At 39.5% G+C, this 22,001-nt stretch overlaps 1 protein-coding gene across 3 annotated transcripts in view; it reads left to right on the top strand.

Annotated features, from left to right (window-relative positions):
* Positions 1–3,367: 3,367 nt before the first annotated feature.
* The window catches only part of SPNS3 (spinster homolog 3 (Drosophila)), a 30,091-nt gene continuing 11,457 nt past the window's right edge, over positions 3,368–22,001 (top strand). For all 3 annotated transcript variants that reach the window (XM_010573496.1, XM_010573495.1, XM_010573493.1), the window contains exons 1-9: positions 3,368–3,611; positions 7,320–7,385; positions 7,820–7,956; positions 8,484–8,635; positions 9,534–9,600; positions 10,545–10,735; positions 12,617–12,769; positions 15,929–16,118; positions 21,526–21,591. In XM_010573496.1, coding sequence (XP_010571798.1) covers positions 3,404–3,611; positions 7,320–7,385; positions 7,820–7,956; positions 8,484–8,635; positions 9,534–9,600; positions 10,545–10,735; positions 12,617–12,769; positions 15,929–16,118; positions 21,526–21,591 — 1,230 coding nt within the window. In that variant the 5' untranslated portion in view covers positions 3,368–3,403. The remainder of the gene's footprint in view (positions 3,612–7,319; positions 7,386–7,819; positions 7,957–8,483; positions 8,636–9,533; positions 9,601–10,544; positions 10,736–12,616; positions 12,770–15,928; positions 16,119–21,525; positions 21,592–22,001) is intronic.

Raw genomic sequence — 22,001 nt, 5'->3', positions numbered from 1 at the left:
TAGGGATAAAAAGTTACATTTTCTATTGCATTGGCACCTGGCACCCATACTGTAAGCTATGTAGGCAAACACTGCACTTTGTTCCAAGGCAGTCAGTCCATATCCTGACTGGCAGAAATGAACAAATAAGGAAAAAAGAATATTTGGCTATAAAGAAATGAGCTGTAATCTTGCCTAACAAAAGTTGACTTGTATTGTATAGTGGCATTCTGTAGCCCACACAGCAAAAGTGGATCGTCACAAAGTTTTGCAGGACTTTTTTGGCATGCCGTTGTCTGCATGAACATGAAAATCATCATCAGAGGAAAGGACAAATAGGCAGTTAAAGGCAGGATAGCTATCACAGAATGATGTCTATAAAAGCTGACAGACTAAGGCTAAGTCACAGAGGGCCTTTTAGAAGTGACTGCAGGCTTGTACCCAGCAGTGAAAAATGGAGTGGATGGAAGGATATGGCTTGTGACACTGAGGTAAGGGGAGGGCGGGGGGAGAGATGCAAAGGACGGGTGATGTCTGGTACCAGTAATGGTGGCAGAGTTGCAGTATATTCTGCATTGAGGTCCCACTTGACAACCTGGCTCACAAGTTTGGTGCTGCAGACAGAAAAACAGCCAGCTAGTATAGCATCAAAAAGCATGAAGTGGAAGTGATGTCTGGAAGCTTTAATGAAGGGCAAAAGGGGAATCAAGAGTTTAAGAAGAGTTTAGAGTTGGTGGTTCCATGTTTGTGAGGAATATTTTCTGTTTAAACTGACTCTATCTTTGGAAAATGTGGAATTTGGAAATTCCATTTTAGGAAAGCAGAACTGAGTTCTTGCCATAACAGTATTAAAAATCTGCTTTTAACTGTCTATAAACATCAAGTGTAGCAGTAGATGTCAGGACTTGAGAGCAATATAGGATGTGCCCCAGAAACTCAAAGGACATGTGGATCAAGAGACATTTAAGCTATCCAGAGTGAGAGTTAAATCCTGACGAGCTGCCCTGTGGGGCCTTCCTTAGAAGGTTTGAGATGTGGCTGGGCATCACATATGGAAAATATTCCTACTGAAGGATACCGAGGCCAGATCCACTACTGCCTGGCTTCTGAAGAGAACAAAGATGGAAAAAAAAAGAAAAATAGCACAAGTTGGACTGTTTCACTTTCTATTGCTAATGAACTGCTCTGCTGCAAGCAGCTGAGATTCATCATTTTGAGTCTCCAACACCCTGTTTAGACTCTGCTACTGCCTACTGCTGTTGTGTTTTTTTTCTTTTCTTTCTTTTCTTTTTTTTTTTTTTAAGTAAATAAATAGTTTGCCGTAGGGAGAGGTGTGTGTCCGTCCCGCCCCGGCTCTGCCCGGTGCCGGTGTTTGAGCGCCACCCAGCGGCGCAGCGCGGCGCTGCAGCGGCTGCCGCAGGGGAGCCCCTTCACCCTTGCTTCTGGGCTGAAGGAAAGCAGAGGGGACCTTCACCTTGCCCGCCTTTAAAGCCAACTGCAATTCTGCAAAGTAATTTTAATTATTTTTTGCAGATTTTTTTATCCACGGCTGTGGATGTAGACCAAGTTTTTAATCTTTACAAAATTGTGCTGATTCTTTATTGCTCCGAAGTATAGTCAACTCTTACTTCATTGGTTTAATAAAGCAGTGGGATGCATAGACAATGTGACATTTACTCAGTGAAGGTTCTATAATCTACAGCAGAGGAAAAGATAGTAGTGATAATATTGAATTAGAGAGGAAAAATTGCTTCCTGATAGTAAGCTTCCTGAAATGTTTTCAGACACAGGCTGATTTATGTGGAGCTCCCTTGAGCAGGAGTGGGGACAGATGCTCATAATCTATATCTAAATTCTCCCTTAGAAAGTTGAGATCTAAGATGTTACCAAAAAGAAGACCCCTCTTGAAATAAAATTAATATAGACTTATCCATGATTAAATTAAACATGCCTTCTTGTTCATGAAGAACTAGATCTTCATGAAATGAAGATAGAATGAAATACTACAGCATTGACCATGCAAAAATAAAGGAGTCCAGATTTTACAAAATGGCCAAGAACAGTAGGTGCTATTTTGTTTTTCAGTTTAGTCTGAAGTGTGAAACACAGTTCTTAAAAAAAACCAACCATAGACTCTTGTCTTCATGCATGAGTCATAAACTGTAATCAGTACTCATTCCAGTTAGCTGCCTCATTCTTAAACTCTTACAATTTACTGTTAATTTTCACTTCAAGCTTTCTTAACAGGGTGCAAAAAATAGATTACCTTCTGAAGTTGGTAATCCACAAAACGGCTCAAAAGACATGTGACTAGTTATGTGTATAAAAAATAATTAATATAATAGGAAAACTGATGCTGGAAGAATTAAGTAAGAATACTCTTTCAAATCTAAGTGGCCAGAAGACAGGGAAGAAAGGTATCTACATACCCTGAAAGAACAGGAATGCCTTCCTGTGTCCTCCTTTCTTCCCCTTTCAGAACCCCTTTTGGGGGAGAAAGGGGAAGAAATCCTGTTGCACAATTCAGAACTGTGGAATGTGCACAGTTCCAGCAGGGGTGAAGAAGAGTGGTTTTGTTTCCATCTCCCTTTCTCTGCTTACTGTAGCGTTGTGGGTTGGTTTTTTGTTTGTTTCTTTGTTTGTTTGGTATTCCTCCCCTAAAAACACCCAAGACCAGCAAGTAGTCTGGAGTATGAGTCTTCTGCTTAAATTGTTGATTTGAGCTAAAAACTCAGGACCTTATTGGAAAAGATTTTGTTCTGCGGGTAGAGCTGGCCGGTGCAAAGCAGATGGGTGGCAACAGGGAGAAGTGACCAGTCAGGTGGCAGGGGCAAGGCTAGGTAGCTCTATTTTAAAGGCCAGAGGGGTGTGTGTGTGTGTCAGGAATAAAGATCTGAGGTGCAGAGAAAGCAAATGACTTGTCCAGAGTTGCACAAGCAGCTGGTGGTGAATGAGAGTTCAAGTCAAAGATAGGTACCTGGTCTAGCAAACTAGCTTCTCTTTTTTTCTTTCCCTCTCTTCTCTAGAAAGGCTATTTTTAGCTCTGGCAATTCACTGAGACCTTAGTGAAGATTATTATTAATTTTGCACATGCAATTTCTGTGAGATCATGCCGAGTTGTGCACTTTTATTTCTTGGATGCACAATGGATTATTTTGCTTTTGTTTATATTACTTTTCCTTGTCTTCAAGGTATAGCACTTCCATGCTTTTGCTTTTGCAAAAACACAGGACTGCAGCTTCTTTCTTTGTAAAGTTCTTCCTACTGCAAGGAACTTTAATTTCAGTTTTTAGTGGCTGGGCTTCAATGCCGGAAATGACTGTAGTGATTGAAGTTCCTCATAGCCTGAACACAAAATTGACTTGTAGCTTGGTGTGCTAAGGAAACACTTTATAATATATGGGGACTTTCTGCACTGGGAAACATGCAAAACCCCAGTGTGCATGAAAACACAGACTTGCAGCCCCAGCCGCCTCCTGAGGAGCAGAATTATGGAGCTACTGCAACACATGTGAGACAAGGTCCATTTGTGCCTGTGTCAAGGAATGATCCAGCAAAGAGAGATTACCTGATAGCTGCTGTGCTGTGCTACGCGAATTTAATAAATTTCATGGATTGGTTCATTGTACCAGGTGAGAGCCTATTTTCTTCTTCTAAGGAAAAAGAAATTTAAGTTCTCAACAGGTCTACTTACTCTGTAGTTACAAATGTTTTCTAAAGTAAGGATATCCGTTATGTCTTTTTAATTTTTCTCACTTATCTGCTTTAGCCTATTGGCCATACTCTTAAAGAAACTTCCAATTATAAATCTTGAAATACTAATAAATGATGTATTAGTTATTAATGTTTAGTAGACTGTTTATAAAAATCACATCTGTTAAATGCTTAAGATTCATATTTTTAGATCTAAGGGTCTTATAAACAGACTTTAGCATACAGAGCAACTAGTCTATTTTTGTGTCTGGAGTCTACAGAGATTTGACTAAGAAGCTTCCCTTTATTGTATACAGCAGCTTACCAGGCCTTCTTTGGATCTAGTAGATTAGATATGACATTCCTTTATCTGAAGAATGGTGATGCCATCCCCCCCATTAAAAGTATAAAAATTACGTTATCTTTGTGCAAGTTTGTTTAGGGGAGGCTTAACTTCCTCATGATCTGCTGGAAATTGTGTGATTACTGCAATGAAGAGTGTAACATGATTGTGTAAAGAGAACAGAGACCCACTTCCTTAACCATCACCTACCAAATTTACACTTGTTTTCTAATAAAAGATAGCTTTCTTCCAAAATGTGATATTTAAATTTTTTTCTTTACCTAGCCACGAAGAGCAAAGCATTGCTTCTAGTAAACTGGTGGGAAATGTATATTTTTTCCTCCCATGTAAACTGTGGTCTGTGTAAATTCTTCTGTTTAGCATCACTCCTAAGCATCTACCATGCTTCCAGGGACCTGATTTATAAATTAGGAGGAAACACTTGTTGTGAGCTTGCTATATTTTAGTTCTGAGTGGCCTGGATATCATAAATGTTTTAAAACCTTGAAAAAACCCAAAGGATATATTGTTAAATTTGAATTAATATCTAGTGACAGTACACTAATTAATTATTTTTACTACTTAGACCATTCAGAAGTTTAAGACGTTCAGTCAGTATCTTTAAAAATTGAGAGGCTAGTAGGTTTAGGAGTTTAAGCTTTTTTCTTTTGAATACTTCTTAACCACACGTATAAGAGGGAAGGAAACAAGTAGGAGTGCATGCTGAATGATACTGCAAGACTGTTAGTGAAAAACTTCAATGTATGAGTTCTATTGTCAAGTAACTTTCCCCGGAGAAGGGCAGGGGACAGGAGAGGGTGAAAATATCTTTGAGCAAGAACTGGGATGCTTGGAGGGTATGCACTTGGAACAGCAAGCAGTCATTTGACTCATTCCAGGCTTTGAACTATTCTTTGGCTCCTGTACATGCTAAGACCTTAAAATTTTCAAGAAGGCCTGTGAAGTAAAGCTTGCCTACTTGTTAACATGCTCAGTTTCTTGTGAGTGAGGTACCTTCAGGGACATGTAAGAATTCAAGAGCAGAGGTGGGGATAGTGTCCAGGTCTTTGAAATACCAAACGTCTACTTTAATTACAATATATGACTAAAACACTTTTTAGGTAGCTCTATGACCTCTTGGGCCATGGGTGAAATCTGTAAATTGCAGTTTATACCACAGCAATATACAGTTAATCTGCTGGAATTCAGCTGTATTGCAGAATTCTTGCATCAGTACTTTTGAGTTTGGCTGTCCATATGTATGAACATATTGTTAAATATAAGTCAACAGGAAAGCTAAGAAGGGGAGGCTTAAGTATTTGTTTAAAAGTAAGCTGGTGGCAGTTACAAAGCTGTGGTTTCCGGGCAGTTTTGCTCACAGGCTTTGACAGAGTTTGCATCAATCTTCACGCAGAAAACAACCTCTTCAACTTAATTGTCTGCTGCAATTGAGTCTTTAGTTTTTCAAAAATGGTGATCATGCAGACTTTTCCCCCTCTGATCTGTTACCCTGTTCCAAGCTGTTCAGATCAATGCTTTGTTATTTGCCAGTAACTGGTCAGGCCAGTTATTTCAGTTATGTGGAGGGGATAACATTTTAATGCTGCTCGGTGTGAAAGTTAGTTTGAGATGAAGTTGTGGTTCAGTTCAAGTCTTGTGTTAGCTGTGATTTGTTCTAAATACTCTATTAGCTCAAAACTGAAGTTCCTGTAATACAGTATTTCTGTGTGTTGATAATCGGCTACCAGAAAGAATAGATACAATTGATTGTCCTGTTTTAATGATGCAAAATGTTTGAATGAAGTCACTGACTAAAACTTCTGAGACCATTAGGAAAACTCTAAATGCAGAATATGTTCAAGAGTCCTTGAGAAACAGCTATAAAACTGGTGCTGCTGGTAGGCTAGACCTTGATCTACACTGACTTCCAAGTCACATCAGTAAACAGTGAGGAGACTGATTATGCTACAGCCACTGGGACTGTGGGAGAGCGTGGATTTAACTTTAAACTAGCTGGCTCAAGAATGCTTTTAAGTGGCTGCAGCAGCATAGTATATGGCATAACATGTAAAATACACTATAGGAGTGGAATAGGTATCTCTTGCTAACTTCACCCTGAGCTCCATTCTACTGCAGATCAACTTCTGTGAACATAGCAAACAATTTACACAGGACTTGTTTTCTTAAGTGGTGGCTTCATCCTCTTAATAATGTTTTGATTTTGACTATTTTGGCAAAACTAAAGCTGCATGAAAAAGAAATTTATTTTTTAATTTATATCTTTCAATATCAGAGTAAAGGTATGTTTAGTCAAAGCAGTATCTTCTGCTATTTTTAATTTTTTTTTTCAGGAATATAATGCAGAAATGCAAGATAGGTGAGATGGTAGATCTGCAGCCTTGGCATGATGTAGAGATGAAAATGACCTTTTTGTCTCAACAACATTCATGCATCCGTGAGGTACCAGATCCGTGGATCTTCCCTCAGTTTGTTGCTTTTATGACTTTCTTCCACACTTTTTGACAACTCTTCTAACCTTTTTCCACAGCTATTGAATGGTTAGAAATCACAAATAATGATCACTTTTTGATGAAGTTTGTCTGTCATTGTCACCACTAAAAATGTTAATTTGTAAATATGCGTTATCTATATCTCTGCAAAATAGTCATGGAAATATGAACAGAATTACACAATCAGAACCATGTTCTGAACTATAGTAGTATTTCCCTGGCTATGGGCTGATTTAGCTACCATTGGCTAATGAAAACCATAGCCATTTGCATCCTGAAAAATCCAACATGACTAATTTGAATACTGTATATACTGAAAATATTGACAGTTATTCTTAACAGAAGGAATTTCAATTCATCTTAACATTTTAAGGTCATTAAGACAATTTTAGGATTAGCTGTATGAAGATAGCAATCTCCTCGCTGCAAAATTTTGCCACTGTTTTGTTCCACATTGTTTCCATTAAACTTTGAACTGTCAACTTTTATGTGCCTACGTACTAATGGTGTGAAAGAAACAGAACAGTTGAGATTGAAATAGTGGGTAAACTGACTCTTATAAGACCTATGTAATGGAAGATCATGAATTTTATCTGTAGAGATAAGAATTTTTAATTCTCTCTGTATCTGTGCTTGTGGTAGAGTAATGGTTTACATGGAAACTAGTGAGATAAATGGGCTGCAGTTCTTGCAAACTCTGTTCGTGAAACAAATCTTTGAGTTGGCAAATGAACAGAATTACAAGAAATGAGCAGGGTACTTTGCTGTCATTCAGTGTTTTGACTCTTTTGCAGGGATCCTGTTAGATTTACAGAAATCCTTTGAGCTTAGCGATGGGGATACAGGTCTACTGCAAACAGGTAATAAAATCTCTTAAGTGCAGATCATTTACTTTGCCTTGCATCTATGTGATCTGTTCCTAAAAGACAGTCTAGTTACTTATTTCTTCTAGTGTGTGGTATTGCTCAGTTCCACTTGTGGGCAGGCTATGATGCAAAACTGAAAGGGAAGTCCAGGGAAGACTGGAGTTGAGTCCTTCAAAAATCCTACAGCATGTGAATTACAAAAGATGAAGGAATTTCTCCAGAAATACAGAACTTGAGCAATTCACACGTTTTGTTTTCATATAGGTTTTTTTTTTAAATCTGCATTTATCTTTTTCTAAATATCAGTCTACCTACCAGTTCTACAAACAGCCTGCCTTAAAATATAACCTGAGTTTGTCTGAGGGGTGAGGAGTACATATGATAAAAATAATTTGACCAATATTGCCTTTGCCTTCTTGGATTTCCAGTCTTCATCTTGTGTTACATGCTGGCTGCCCCCATCTTTGGATACCTCGGGGACCGGTACAATAGGAAAATCATCCTTGGAGCTGGTATTTTCTTCTGGTCTGGTGTAACATTAGGTAGTTCATTCATCAGTGAATTGGTATGTTGCTTTTTTAGAAGGTACTATGAAAATAATCTGCATATGTCTTGCAGGAGTTGATAGAGTCCTTCTCTGATCACATTTGGAAAAGCTATCAGCACTCACTCCCCAAGCCTGGACTAAATGGACTTTGTGCAGGAATGCTTTATGGGATGGTGGAGTCCAGCCTAGGCAATGGAGAACTCACACATTACTGTTGCAATTGATGGGATCTTATTTTTGTCCTGAATGTTTGTTGATTATGACCTTACAGTGTAGCAGCTTGTTCGGCAAGCTTGTGGTCTAGCGACCCTATCCTGTAATTCCCTCTGGGTGTCACTCTAAGTCACTATTGTGCAGAAAGTAGAAAGCACAGCAGTGGGGTGGGAGGGAAGCAGGTGCGAGTGGAGGGAATACAGACCTATGCAAAAGGCGGTTGAATTCTTATTTCCTCTGATACATTTGATCCGCTAAAATGCCCCCCTTTAATAGTAAGCTTTCTTTCTTGCATGGGCTTTTTTGGACTATAATATGTCTTTTGCCTGCAGTATTACTGGATATTCTTTCTTTCACGAGGACTAGTTGGCATTGGCACGGCCAGTTATTCCACAATAGCACCTACCATCATTGCAGACTTGTTTGAAGAAGGAAGAAGGACCACAATGTTATCTATCTTCTATATCTTCATTCCAGTGGGAAGGTTGGTTTTCCTGCTAGTAACTGATATGCCTTTTGAAATTCTGTCTGACCATGCCTGCAATTCAACATACCCTGAGCCTTGATTAGACATATTTTGATGTGTATCTGCATTGGCTCTTGCAAAAGGATTTGTCACTTGCTTAGAATGTTTAAATAGAGCTGGTTAGGCTTATTTCTGTATTTACCTTCAAGAAAAATTTGCTTTTTCCCCCCCCAGTATTTTTTAGGGAGAATCTAAACTCTGAGAACTGGTAGGCTTTGAATAAAATACTGAAACAATTCTAAAAGAAATATGTGCATGGGGTAGGTAATTTATTTCTGGATTTTGGAAGACAAAAGCTTTCAGATATTTGTTCACTTGACAAATTTTTCAAGAACCCTCCATTAAATGTCTCCCAAGGAAGAATTGGCACTTCCCTCTCCTCTTTTAGTTAATTGACATTGTATCTGAAGAAGAAGTGGAGAAGGGCTTTTTAAGTGGTTCAGAGGCATACTCTTTATTAGAGCAGGCAACCAAGGCTGAGCCCAGAAGGCAGACTATAACTAAAGGAATTCCTGCAGGGCTTAATTCATGTGGCTAGCACAGAAAAAAGTGAATAATAAACTGCTTTATGGGCTGTCTGATCCGTGTTTGCAGTGTCATTCTACAGAATATGTATTCCAAGGGGAATCTGGGACATTATTGCCACCATCTCAAGTTCGTTCTGAGGAGGTTAGAATCTCTTTTTAATACTGGCTGCCAAGTAGACTACCATAGACCATAAGGATTGTTTCTGTTTATCCATTTTGAAAACTATGACAGAATAGTTCTCTGTGCTCTCCTTAGCTGGCAAGACATGTCATTTCAGCCAGCAAAAATTCATTGGTGCCTACTGATTATTCCTTTCTGTTGCTTACAGTGGTCTTGGTTATGTCCTAGCAGCCGGCATGGCAGATGTCACAGGTGACTGGCACTGGGCATTCAGGGTGAGTTATTCACTTTCACTCACGGGGCTGAACCATTCACTGTAAAATCAGAATCATCAGTGGGGTTTAGACTACTTACGTTCATTGTGTTAAAAGAGGAGAGCAGTGGAAGGACTTTCTACTGTCTGACTGGTTATGAACTTGATGTTTAAGAGAACTCTTCCTGCAGGACAAGTGGAAGATTTATGCCTAGCTCTTGCAGAATGAAAGCAGGCATAGGTGAAATTGTACAGCAGCCAGGGCAGGTGCTGATGTTCCTCTTACCTGAGGACACACTTGGAATGGTTGTCAGTGCACCAAGACCTCCTCAAACAGAGGAAACTGAAGGTAAAATGATCATTATACCGGTAGCACCAGTATAGTTCTTCAGGACAATAAGGAGAGTTTGTTTTCTGAAATGCTGTTGGGAACAACTTGTATTATTTGAGGGTTTCAAGAAAAAACCTCCTCTGTTCTGGGCATATCATCATGATGACTCTCCATGCTGAGTACCTAGTGCTTTAGAAGTACTTTGTCAGATTCTCCTAACTTATCTATAAAATTAACTAGCAAGTACAGGATGAGTGGGGAAGAATGTTTACTGGAATAACAGTCTGATGTTATTCAGATAACACTGATGACTGCATCAGTGATTCTTCCATTTGTGGTCAGAGTACTACAGTACAATTTTCTTTCTTCACATGTTTTTCTCCAAAATCAGAGGGAGCAATCATGTATCTGTATGATGGGGAGGGAGGATCTATTATCTTTCCTCCAAAGTCACCATAAATCACCAAAGTCACTCTTCTTCTTTACAAATATGACCTACAAACAGCAAGTCACATCTATTTCTGAACATATCTGCAATTTTCCGATATGTAATTCTAACACTGAATTTGAATTGCTGTGGAGTTTTCACTATAAGAAAAGAAGTATCCTTGATCTAACCAGCCTTGTGTCTACAGATAACTCCTTGTATGGGAGGTCTAGCACTGGTTCTTCTGATTCTACTGGTCCCTCGCAGGATCCAGAGAAGGACAGCAGCCCACAGAGCACTGAGCATCTCTGGCACAATACGAGTAGCAGCTGAGAAACCAGGTGTACAGAGAACTGCCAAGACTACTTGGTGTCAAGATGTCATATCACTTGCCAAGAAGTAAGTGATTTTAGCAACAAAGGTTCCCTCCATTGCAGAACGACCATTCCGTTATTAGAAATATGGCCATCAAATCCCGCTCAGCTTCTTTGTATCACATGCTGTATACAAGATGATTGAAACACCTTTAATAAAAATCTTTTTTCCACTCTTTTACAGGAATGCTACACAAGGGATTAAAAATTTCTTTGCTTCTGCTATCCTCTCATTTTGAGGAGGGGGAAGGAAGCAAAGTTATGATGGCAGTGTGCTCCTATTTAAATCCAACTCTACTTTCTACTAAGTTTCCCCTTCCCTCTGGCTTTAACATGTAGGGTAAGCTAGATTGGTAAAAATGCATATTTTGCAGGTGTAACTTTATTTGTAATTCTTAGTGCCTGAGGAAGGCTGGATCAGCATGTCTCAGGCAGTCTTTATATGGTATTTGTGAGCCTGCTATGCCTCTGATACAAGAGGTCAGAGTCTGTAGGACCCCAATATGGTTTATAAAGTAATCGTACGTGTGTTTTGACCAGCTAACCTGTTGGCTGGCAGATGACCCCTTCCTTTTAACCACACAAAAATTAAAGTCAACACCAGCTGACCTGCAGGACGCAGTAGAATACTGACTGCAGCAGGTTTCTCACTCCTGTTAGCCTGCAGGCCGTGAAAGCCCTTGCCGGGGGCTGGGGGGGAAGAGATGGATCCGGCTGGAGAACAGCAGGTGCCGCTGTGCAGCTGCGCCAGACCCGGCTCCGCACGGCCTGTGCCCGCAGGCTGCTTCCCCGGGGTCCCGATCAAATGCTTTTAGTTAAAGACAAGCCCCTCTTGCTTTCCTGGGATCTTGTCTGTCTTTGGAGTCTTCCTCTTCTAGAGGATCCAGCATTTTCTAGTTGACGGTTAGATTTGCATCCTATTTGCGTCCAGAACAGCAAGTACATTAGAGATGCAGTTTGTTGGATCACAATTTGTAGGCAGTACAGTCTGAAGTGAATAAAAAATGAACCTTCCTGACTAACGTCAATGTTGCTTTCCTACAAAGATGTTCCTTACAACTTCCAGCAATGTTGTAAAAATAGATTTAAAAAAAACCAGGTGGTTCCACTTTTATATCAAGTCCAAGAGCCCTTTATCTTTAGAAAGTGAAGAATTAGGTTCATATCTTAACAAATCCTCTAGTCTGGTGGTCACCTGGTCATCTGCAGCACTTTTATTTAGTCTTAATATTGCATACCTCCCTATTGACCTCAAAGGGGCCTTTCTCCTAAACTATTAACTAGAAAGAGACCAGTAAAAAATTTAATTTTCTCTTAGAATAGGGCAGGAAGGAGACCAAGATTTGGACATTTTTTTAAAATGCTTCTCCTTTTGTCTGAAAATTGTCTGTGCAGACTGAGAGTCTATTTTTACTTACTCAGGTAGAGTTAAGGAGTGCTTCAGCCACTGCATCTTAACAGTTTGAAAGACCCAGCTGTTACTCTCATTTATACTGGTTACACAAACAATGTAAAACCATCCTGAGGCATTTAGACTTGCACATAGAACACTTTCATTCAGCTTCTAAGCCATTAAATTCTTGCCCACTCTCTATTGTTGTAGTTCTGCTATCAAAAATTTCACAGCAATTATTTTAGCAAAAGTTGGCAATTGAATATGCAAGAGACCAGGACTGGGATTTAACATGAAATCAGGTCATACTCTTTGGTCTAATTAGTACTTTACTGTTGAAGTTCATAGATAAAGCCTCATCAAAATTCCTGTCTTCAAGGGAGCACATTTTCATTATAACATGTCTGAATGAACTGTTATTGCTTGAAATCCTCGATATTGCAGGTAGGCTTTCCCTTTTTCCTCACACCCCATTCTTTCTAGGATCTCTCATTTCTTTCTTTTAACTTTCAGTTGGAGTTTTGTCTGGTCCTCGCTGGGTCTGACTGCCATGGCCTTCGTTACTGGAGCCCTGGGAATGTGGGTACCGCTGTTTCTTTACAGGGCTCAGGTTGTCCAGGGCATTGTATCACCATGCCTCCAAGAATCATGCAATTCATCTAACAGGTGAGGTGTGCACGCTGTGGAAACACACTTGGAAACACTGCACAGTGCTAAGTCACAGTTTGCTTCTAAAGGCAGAAGGTAGGGTGTGACGGCAAACGCTTCTTGTGAAGGCAGTTGGGTGTGTATGTTAGACTAAGTTGCTTCCAGGTATGCTGAGACACTCCTATTTGTTTGTTTGTTTATAATCACTCAGTTAACTGGAATGATGCTGCCAGTCCTATTTAAGTAAAGTGGAAAGAAGCAGTAACAGGAACACTTGCAGGGAAAGGAGCAGCTTTAGCAAGGGGACTTCAGTTGACAATTGACTGTGTACCCCAAGCTACTTAAGTACCCATTTAATTATGTTTAGATTCTATTACCTTCTTGTTAGTCTGTTTTTAAAACTCCTGCCACGTTGGCCAGATCATTGTGACTCCCAGCATAAAGCAAGCTTGATGCATTTGATCTAGTATCATATCATTACATCAAAACAGGATAATTTGGTCTTATGAGAAACTGCCAGCAGAGCTCCACTTACAGAGGCTGTCCAGACCAATAAAGATTCATGAGTAAGTATGAAATGTTGGATGGACAAGGGGAATTTACAACAGGAGAGGACCCTGAAGTAATCATAATACAACTTTTTGGAGATCACTTTTCCACAGCTAGGAAGAGAATTTTTTTCCTTATGGTGTGTTATCCAGAATAGAAAAATGTATTCAGTGTTCCTCTTGAGTCTTCATGGCTACCTTCAATAACAGTGACCACTGGGACACTTCTATGTACTGACTCCCTCCAGTGGCCTCCATACAAGTGTCCCTACCTTTCTTCTGGAGGAATCCCAAATCTGGTTTCCGTCTCTGCCTTCACGGTGGATTTCCATGAACTAACTGCTTACTACATTGTCTTTCCAGGTAAAGACAATTAAAGGGAAAAGCCGTAATCATATCTTGGGTGTGTCCTCTGGTAATTGGGTTTTTTTGCTTTTCTGCAATGGAATAACCAAGTCAACTCAAAAGTGGTCTCTGAGTTGTAGTGTTACTGGGTAGACTGAATAGTCATCCACAAGTACTTCAATGGGAAATGCAATTGTCCTTCCATGGATCCCACCATTGGCACATTACTTAATAGCGAATAACGCAGAGGAATGGAGTGAACTCAGGAGTCTGGCTCAGGGTAGGCAGAGAAGGGAAGCTGAACAGTTGTTCAGCTGTATCTGTTAACAGATACAGTTTAAATACTTCCTGTATTAAGCTGAAGGTGTTAGCCTATGTTTTGTTTTCTAATCCACCTGAATTATTATTCCACAGTAGTGTTGCTAGAGCAGACATGGTCTTTGGGGAAGTAAAATGGAGCACCTGATAGTTTAACCTCATGTACTGCTTCTTACAGGATGCTTTAAAAATAACCTTGGCATAAGCTCGTGCCAGAAGCAGCATAAGGCCAGTTTTAGACTGTTAGTCCAGGAGGATGTAAAAAACATAATATAAACAACCATGTCAGACCTGTAGCTGATGGTGCTGGAAGAACTAAGCTGCACATTCCCAGACCTGCCCAGGGATACTTTAAGGACGTTTTTCCCTTCTGCCTGTTCAGCAGTTGCAGGCTTTGTTTAAGGATCAGGGTTGTGTCACTTAGATTCCCTGGAAACACAAATTCAAATGGCACCACAGCTGACTGAGGTCTCAATTCTTTCAAAGTAAATAAATAGGAAGTATAAAGTTTTTATTCAGGTCTTTGTGCAGACACTTTCAAACAGATCAGACAGATAAGTGAACATTCTCAGACCCTAAAAGATCCCATAGCAGCCTTTCCCTAGGACTAGGCTTCTGTACTTTCCTACTCCCTGTCAGTTGAACTGTGCTTGGATTTAGTTTTGGCTGTTCCCTTTTCTTCCAGCTGTAGGTTTATTTCAGCTGCAGTTTACAACACATGAATCTTCTAAACACAATTCCATGAATGCTTCGATGTCATCTAACTAATGTCACCTCGGAACTTGCCTCTCCCAGATAAATCTCTAAGATAGTTATTCTGCCTATTGACAATCTATATTGCCACTATCAAGCTGTAGTGAGTGATGGATCAGAATCCTGAAGAACTTACAGGGAGAGTACAAATATGCTTCAAGTTTATTATCTTATATAGCAATACTTCTTTTTTTTCTTATAGAATTATTGAGTTCTTCCTAATAAGCCAGAAAGAAATCTAAAAGCAGATGCACTATAGTTTAAAGGAATAGATCATATCCTAGCTGGTTACTTTGCTTTGCAGTCAGAGGAAGCTTAGGAAAATGTAAAGAACTCACCATATAGCACTCTGAAATATTTAGAAGCACTTGTGCTCAGAACACAATGCTCCTGTCCCTGTTTGCCTCAGGAGAATTATGATGCGTTAAACAATCAGTGGCACCACTCATCTTGTTGCAAGAGACTTGCTTTGTCATTAGGATCTCATTTGGGACAGAGAGAAAAGCTTATATGGAAGTCTCTTTGGAAGCTGAATCTTCTAAGCTATTCAAACACATACTTTTAAAACGTGAACTTGTCATTCCTGGAGAACACACTTGCATTTGCAGACACACAAAGCTGAGTGGCATTTGAAATTCTGTGTTCAGAAAATACTACATGGACCTCCCTGTAGTTAGCTATTCAGTATTCTTTGAACTCTTTTGGGAAGTGGTGCATGTTTCCCATAGCCAGAGAAGTGCCTTATCTCAGCTGTGCTAACTAGAGGGTTATAGTTTAGATGTATGTTATTCCATGTGATAGGATTTCTTCCAAGACAGCAGATTGTGATGCAGAGTTATTCTGTCCGTGTTTTAGGGATGACTGTGTAGATTGGTTCACAGGGTAACCTAGATGACTGTATCTTCTCTAAATCACTGGATGTCCAAGCCAGGTCATACTGAGAAGAATCCTTCTTGAGCCTGGGTGCATAACACCTGCTCTTTAAATGAGAAAATACCTGCTCCACAGGATAGAGCCTCAGTTGCAGAGGCATAGCTTCAACTGAGGTTTGGGATTAAATCCATTTAGGAGGAGTGGGAGGGTTAGATCAAGTGGAATAAAATTCAGGTTCCCTATTAAAGATTCCTCTGAAACTAAAGGTATAAGCTAACACCAATTTTTTTCCACAGTATGGTCTTACTATGCTCAACTGAATCCTTTGCTTTGTCACCAGCCTAATATTTGGAGGCATCACCATTGGGACAGGAATCTTGGGTGTCATTACTGGGGCAGAAGCTGCAAGAAGATTAAGGAAGATAAACAACAAAGCTGATCCTCTGATCTGTGCCACAAGCATGTTCGTTTCTGCTCTGTGTCTCTACATAGCTCTGATGGTGGCCCAGACGAACATCCTTTCCACTTTTGTAAGTGCCAATCTGTCTATCATTAGAAAAATGTCTTCTGGGATCCTGGGGAGATAGGGAAGGAGGAGGAGGAGGACAGCGGTGGCTTTTGCAGAATTCTCTGGAATCTTCTAGACCATTAAGAGGTTTCAGTGACTGGTGACAAGGTGGTCTGCCACCTAAGCACTGTGCATGTTGCTCTAATACTGCCTGCAGCTGCGGTCTGTCCTGTGAGACTCGCATTGTGCATTACTTGGCCCAGTAAAAAAAGCAGTCAGTCAGAACATTATAAATTGGACCTCAGGACCTATAGAGTCCACCCACACTGAAGAAGAGAATAGTAAGCCTATGTAGTTAGCTGCATGAAGTTAGAGTGTCCCTCATCCAAAAATGTAGTTAAAGAAAGGCTGAATCTTATGTTAATTTTTAATGCTATGTGACTAATTTAGTATTCTTATTTATTTTTGCTCTCTGAATACTTAAAGATTGGTGTGGTTGTGACTGTACAATATGCACAGTTCTTGCTAAGAATAATTTAGCCATCACCTTCAAAGCCCCAAATCACTAGCTGATCTTCAAAGTCAAGCTTTTGGCAATGCAAACTGAAGTATAAATCACTTAAATTCTGTTCTCAGTAAACAGAAAATCAGAAACTTACTAGGAATGATGAATAGTTCCAAAAACTCCCTGTGAGAGAGAACTGAATGTAAACCTTATTTTAACTATAATCTGCTAACAGCTAGGGAAAGACTTCAAGATTTTTCCTGTGACTCCATAGCCACAATTACCATGATTAACATAAGTAAGAGGATTCAAGTAAAGTTAATTACAGTAATCAACAGTTCTCTGCAAAAGGGTACTTTTGCAGGTTTTTTTTCTTCTAAGAATAACACTTATTCAAAGAGGTTTTCCTTTTGACTCCTCAGGAATGTGTATTCCTGTGGAAAAACACCTTTACACCAAGGGGAAAAACAAATGGATTTGCATGTCTGAGTGTGTGTACACAAAGCAAAATGTGAAATCGAAGATTATTTTTAGATTCAAGAGTGGAGATCTGAGTGCCAAAAGAATTAGCCATTTTCTTTTTCTGCTTCTCAGGTTACCACATAGTCCTGCTCTGAGTATGTTCTTCAGTTCTTTTTTTGTCATTAAAGATGGAGAACAACACTTTCACTTGCCAGTCTGTGTTAGATGAATGAATCAATATATTGGTTTTGAATTACCAAAATACACCTTTTATTAGGACTGATAAAAAGAAATTTGTTTAAAATCTTTCTCTTCTTGCAAACAGCATTCTGTTTTCTAGCAGTGTGTTATCTGGGAGGAAATTCTGAACTGGGGTAACTGTGTTCTTTAACTTTCTTCCCATGGGCAGACCAGTTGGTCTTTTAAGCAGAGACTTGCCATTTTGTCTTTTGTTTGATGTGTTTGATTCAGGTGTTCCAACATGTAATGTCAACAATGTGCAGTGGTAATAAATTGTACGTAATCTAAGCACCTGATTCTTCTAGTACTTTCACCACTGCAGCTGCTTAACTATTGCCTTCTCTGGCACCAGCCGTGCCTCTCCTTGCTTTCTAAACAAGATCTGACACTAGACATACTGGTATGAGAATTGGAGTGGCATGCCACCTGGTGCATCTAATTTGAAGGTCCCACTGAAACAAATCTTCCATTTGTGTAGGACACTAGCAGGAAACTGGCTTTCCAGTCACTGTCTACTCAGGCACACTGATGTTAGCAAACCTGTCTCCATCACTCCACAGTGCGGAAGTTACTGAAGCAAAAAAGCATACATGCATCAATGTGCAATTATAGTAATTTCTGTATGGTGCTTTCCACTGCCTTGAGTGGATAATGAAAGGGAACAAGACAGGTTTAATCAGTTATGGCTAAAGCTGGAAGAAATGTTTCAAAGCACAAGAATTCTCAAGATAACCTGGAAATATGGCTGGACTTCCAAGGTTTCTGTTGGGGTAGGTGAACTGAAATGTAATGAGACTTCTCTTTCTGGACATCCAGTTCTTGATTTCAAAGACTACCTTTAAAAAGACAGAGAAAAATGACCTGGCTTTGCTATCTTGGAGCAGGCTCTGTCTAAATCTGTTCCTGTCTCCAAAACAAGATGAAATATGTGTGCTCTCTGCAGTGCAGCAGGGTCTTTGGAAAGTCATGACTGAACCCTGTGACTGGGAACCTTGGACAATATTTGGTGTTGCGGTAACTTGGATCTAACCAGACTTATCTTTGATGATAATGCTGTATCAGGATGCAGTCTTGACCTGTAACTTGCCTTTGAAGGAGGCATTCTGCAGCTCTTGTCTCTGATACACCTGCCTGGTGTGGTTCTTTTCAAAAAGATGGAAATCATTGATCACATATGGTGCAGCCATACTGATTCCCTATTTTGTTGTTGACGCATGTGACTGTTTAAAAGCAGAATGTGTGTTTGGCACTGACACTGATTACAATCTAATTGTCTTCATATTAGCTTTAGGTATGAATGTAAAAAGTCATCTACAATGCAAAATCCCCTTAAAATTTGGGGTGTTATTCTGGTTTTATCCTTTGGAGACCAACTTTAAGTGTTGTCTGTTAAAAAAGCTGGGGATCCTGGAGAAGGTGACAGCAATAAAATACGACGTTTCACTCTTTTCTAGGTACACTTAGCAGATTAGAACGGGTATGCCACAAACATGATTGCACAAATTTAATGGAAACCTTTTCTATATTAATTTAAAATGAGAACTTGAGACAGTGTGAAGAATATTGAGAGATGGTAGCAACAGAAGCATACACTTTAAATAGAGCATTGCTCTATTGTTTTCCTGCCATCCTCAGCCCTTCTCCCTAAGTACAGCACTTCCAGGATGTCTCCACCTGTTTTGGGAAAAGATCATACAACTGTCTCCTCTTTATTGATTGCAGTTGTTCTGCAATTGGATGGCTTAGTATGCCAGCTATTCAACCATATTGCATTTATTCTGCATGAGAAAGTATAAAATTGATATTGGTTTTAGACAGAATACCTTGATAAAATCCATAGAATAATTTATTACCTTCCAAATATGTCTGGGTTAAATTTTTCTGGTGATCCTACAACTGCAATCCACACAAGACCTTAGGAAATAAAAGAAAAGCTAACAAAGTTATGTCTCTAATGTTAACACAATTCTGTGTGAAATACTTACTCTATGGAATATGAGGCCTTAGCCACTGAGTATGACATTTTCTTATCATGGATAATTTTTCATCAATTTCTATTCCTTCAAACTCTAGGTTGAGAGCATAACTTGTTTCCTAAAGATGAATTTTACTTTCTTTTCTTGCACTAGGCATGAGATGCTGTTGTTCTTAGGGGCTTATAGAAACTAAATAACTTGGAAAGAGCATGAAGAGAAAGAAAAACTGGAAACAACACTTTAAAAGTGCTAAACATTACAAGATTCCTATAAGGCAGATAGAGCAATCTCTCATTTGATGTATAAAGGCAGGTAGTCATCTATTCCGTTGATGATATGTAGGAACAGTTTGGAAGTTCCGACTTCCAGAACACTCTGCTCTAACTGTTGTATTTGCATCTTGTTATATCTGAAGTATAAGCCAGGATTTAAATAAAACTCTTTGTTCTTTGTCTCCTTCCTGTTTCACTTTAATGTGCACTATCTCTTGCTAGCTATAGCACAACTGACAGAAGTTACAAAAGTTCATGCCATTATCGCTGTATAGCAGGATTCAACTGCACTTCTGCATTTGCCTATAATTCCTCTGTGAGTACTGCTTTGACCACTTCACAGGCTGCAATTCTAAGTTAAGCAATAGCACATTTAAAGTTTATTTGTATGAAATCAGGGGAAAAAAGAAAGGAAGGTCCTTGATGAATTTGGATCTTCCAAGAGATTTCAGAGTATTAGCTTGAAATAAGACAATGCAGGGCTAATATTTGCTGGTGGCTGCAAGTTTTGATATTTTGATATTGCCAGGTGGCCTGGCAAAAAGCTGAACTGTGTTATATTGCTACCCGTGTTAATGTTTCATTTTGTGTTTGGCCAGAAGTTCTCTAGTAAAAGGTGTGTCGCCTTCCACCTAAGAGTGGCATGTAGCATGGTTTCTACAGTCTATAGGCTGTTATTGCAACAGTCATGGAACTGAAGAAGAATGATTGCATTCTGCTTCTTGCAAGGGCAAGGTCTGCCAAGGTTGTATCAGTGGAAAGACTTTGACAGTGGGATGCATAAATCCAAGAGCTAAGACATAGGCAAGGTGTATGTGAAACGAGTGATATTTGTTATAAAACTTAGAGAAAAGCAATTATATATGGAGGAATAGATTCAGCTGCAAATTAGAAAACCTGTAGAAAGCATTTTAAAGGAAAAGATGTCTGGATAAAGGTCTATACTAAATAACTCTGTACTTCAAGGAACTTTTTCTCCAGACTTGTTTGGAGAAGAAAACACATGAACAGTACAGGCAAGAAACACAGAGGAGGTAGGAGTATCATAGGGAGATTTATAGTAGTTTTGGTTCTTCTTAGGAGAATGTAAGCTACCCCTCTGAAAACATCTGATAGTTTGCCACTGTGCCTTTCTTAGGACTGTGTTTTCATCAACAAAATACAACATCTTGACCAAGACCTTACTGAACAAGATGCTGGCACCTGTTGTTATAATGGATTTTATTTCCTAGGTGCCATCTGACTTTGTGGCCTGTGTCACTAAATAGATTCTGCCTTCTAGAACTGCTCCAGCTTAATAGCATAGCTTTAATGTTTTCCTCAAGTGTTGGTTAGTCTGTATAGCCTGCTCAAATCTATGTCAAGGGCTCGCTGAAAGGGTTAATCTTTTCTAAGACCACAGGTGTAAGAACTGCTGGGGGCCCTACCCCTTTTCCTGATGGCTGGGTCTCCATCTGTGATGAATTAGGGAATTCCCACAGGGCACTAAGGCTTTGAGGCTGCCTGTCTCTTGGAGTCCATTTCATTTTGGAAGTTATCTCTGAAGGAGCCTTTAAGAGTACTTGTACTGGCATAGAGATGTTCTATTGGTTTCATGTGGAAACCTGAGCAAAGGGAGATCTTTGAGCACTTTTTAAACCTGTGCTGAATGTTTCTCTTCAGAGGCTCCTGCTTTCCTCTTCTTGGGTTCAGCAGTTCATTACAGTTTATTTGGGAGGGTGGTATATGTTTCCTATTTTGGCTCTTCTGCTGAGGATTTGTGACACAAAGCAACCCACATACCTTCTCTGGTTCCTTTTCTCCTTTTAAGAAAAAGTTAGTTTTTGTTAAGCATAGACAGATGTTTAATTTATAAGTAGATGGGTATGTACAACAACTCTTACATAGATGAGCATAGTCAGTAAGCCTGCCTTCATCTTCACAAAAAAGAAGGTCAATGCAGTATGTATAATCACTGCTTTCTTCTTTTTGCAGATTTTTATTGCATTTGGAGAACTGTTTTTATCTGTAAACTGGGCTGTTGTGACAGACATACTGTTGGTAAGTGCTTGTGAAACTATTTCCTTATTTCGAGTTTTTCAACTTTTCTCAACATAATATTGTTCATAAGCCTGCATCTTGGTGGCCACAAGGACCTCCACCTTCTAGGAAGAGAAGAATGAACTCTTATGAAGAATACCCTTATTGGTAATCACATGCCACAATGTACTGCTGTGCAAAGGTGCCAGTAACAACATAGATATGGTGGTGCAGTAGTTCAAGTTCATTGTAAGCCCAGAAAGGAGATGTACTGATTTGGATGAAACTCATGCAAGTGGAACTAGCTAGTGCTTCTGGTACACACACTAGTTTGGATTTTCTGTACAGCTCTGTGTTGTTGGATGTCTGCCAGAAAATGGTCTGCACCAGAAAGACGGTCACTTTCTGTCTATAATCAGAGATTTTCTATT

This window comes from Haliaeetus leucocephalus, unplaced genomic scaffold (assembly GCF_000737465.1).
Source record: "Haliaeetus leucocephalus isolate CR32 unplaced genomic scaffold, Haliaeetus_leucocephalus-4.0 Scaffold395, whole genome shotgun sequence".
NCBI classification, from domain to species: domain Eukaryota; kingdom Metazoa; phylum Chordata; class Aves; order Accipitriformes; family Accipitridae; genus Haliaeetus; species Haliaeetus leucocephalus.
Note: the sequence above shows the minus strand (reverse complement) of the source record. Positions and strands in the feature narration are given on the sequence as shown.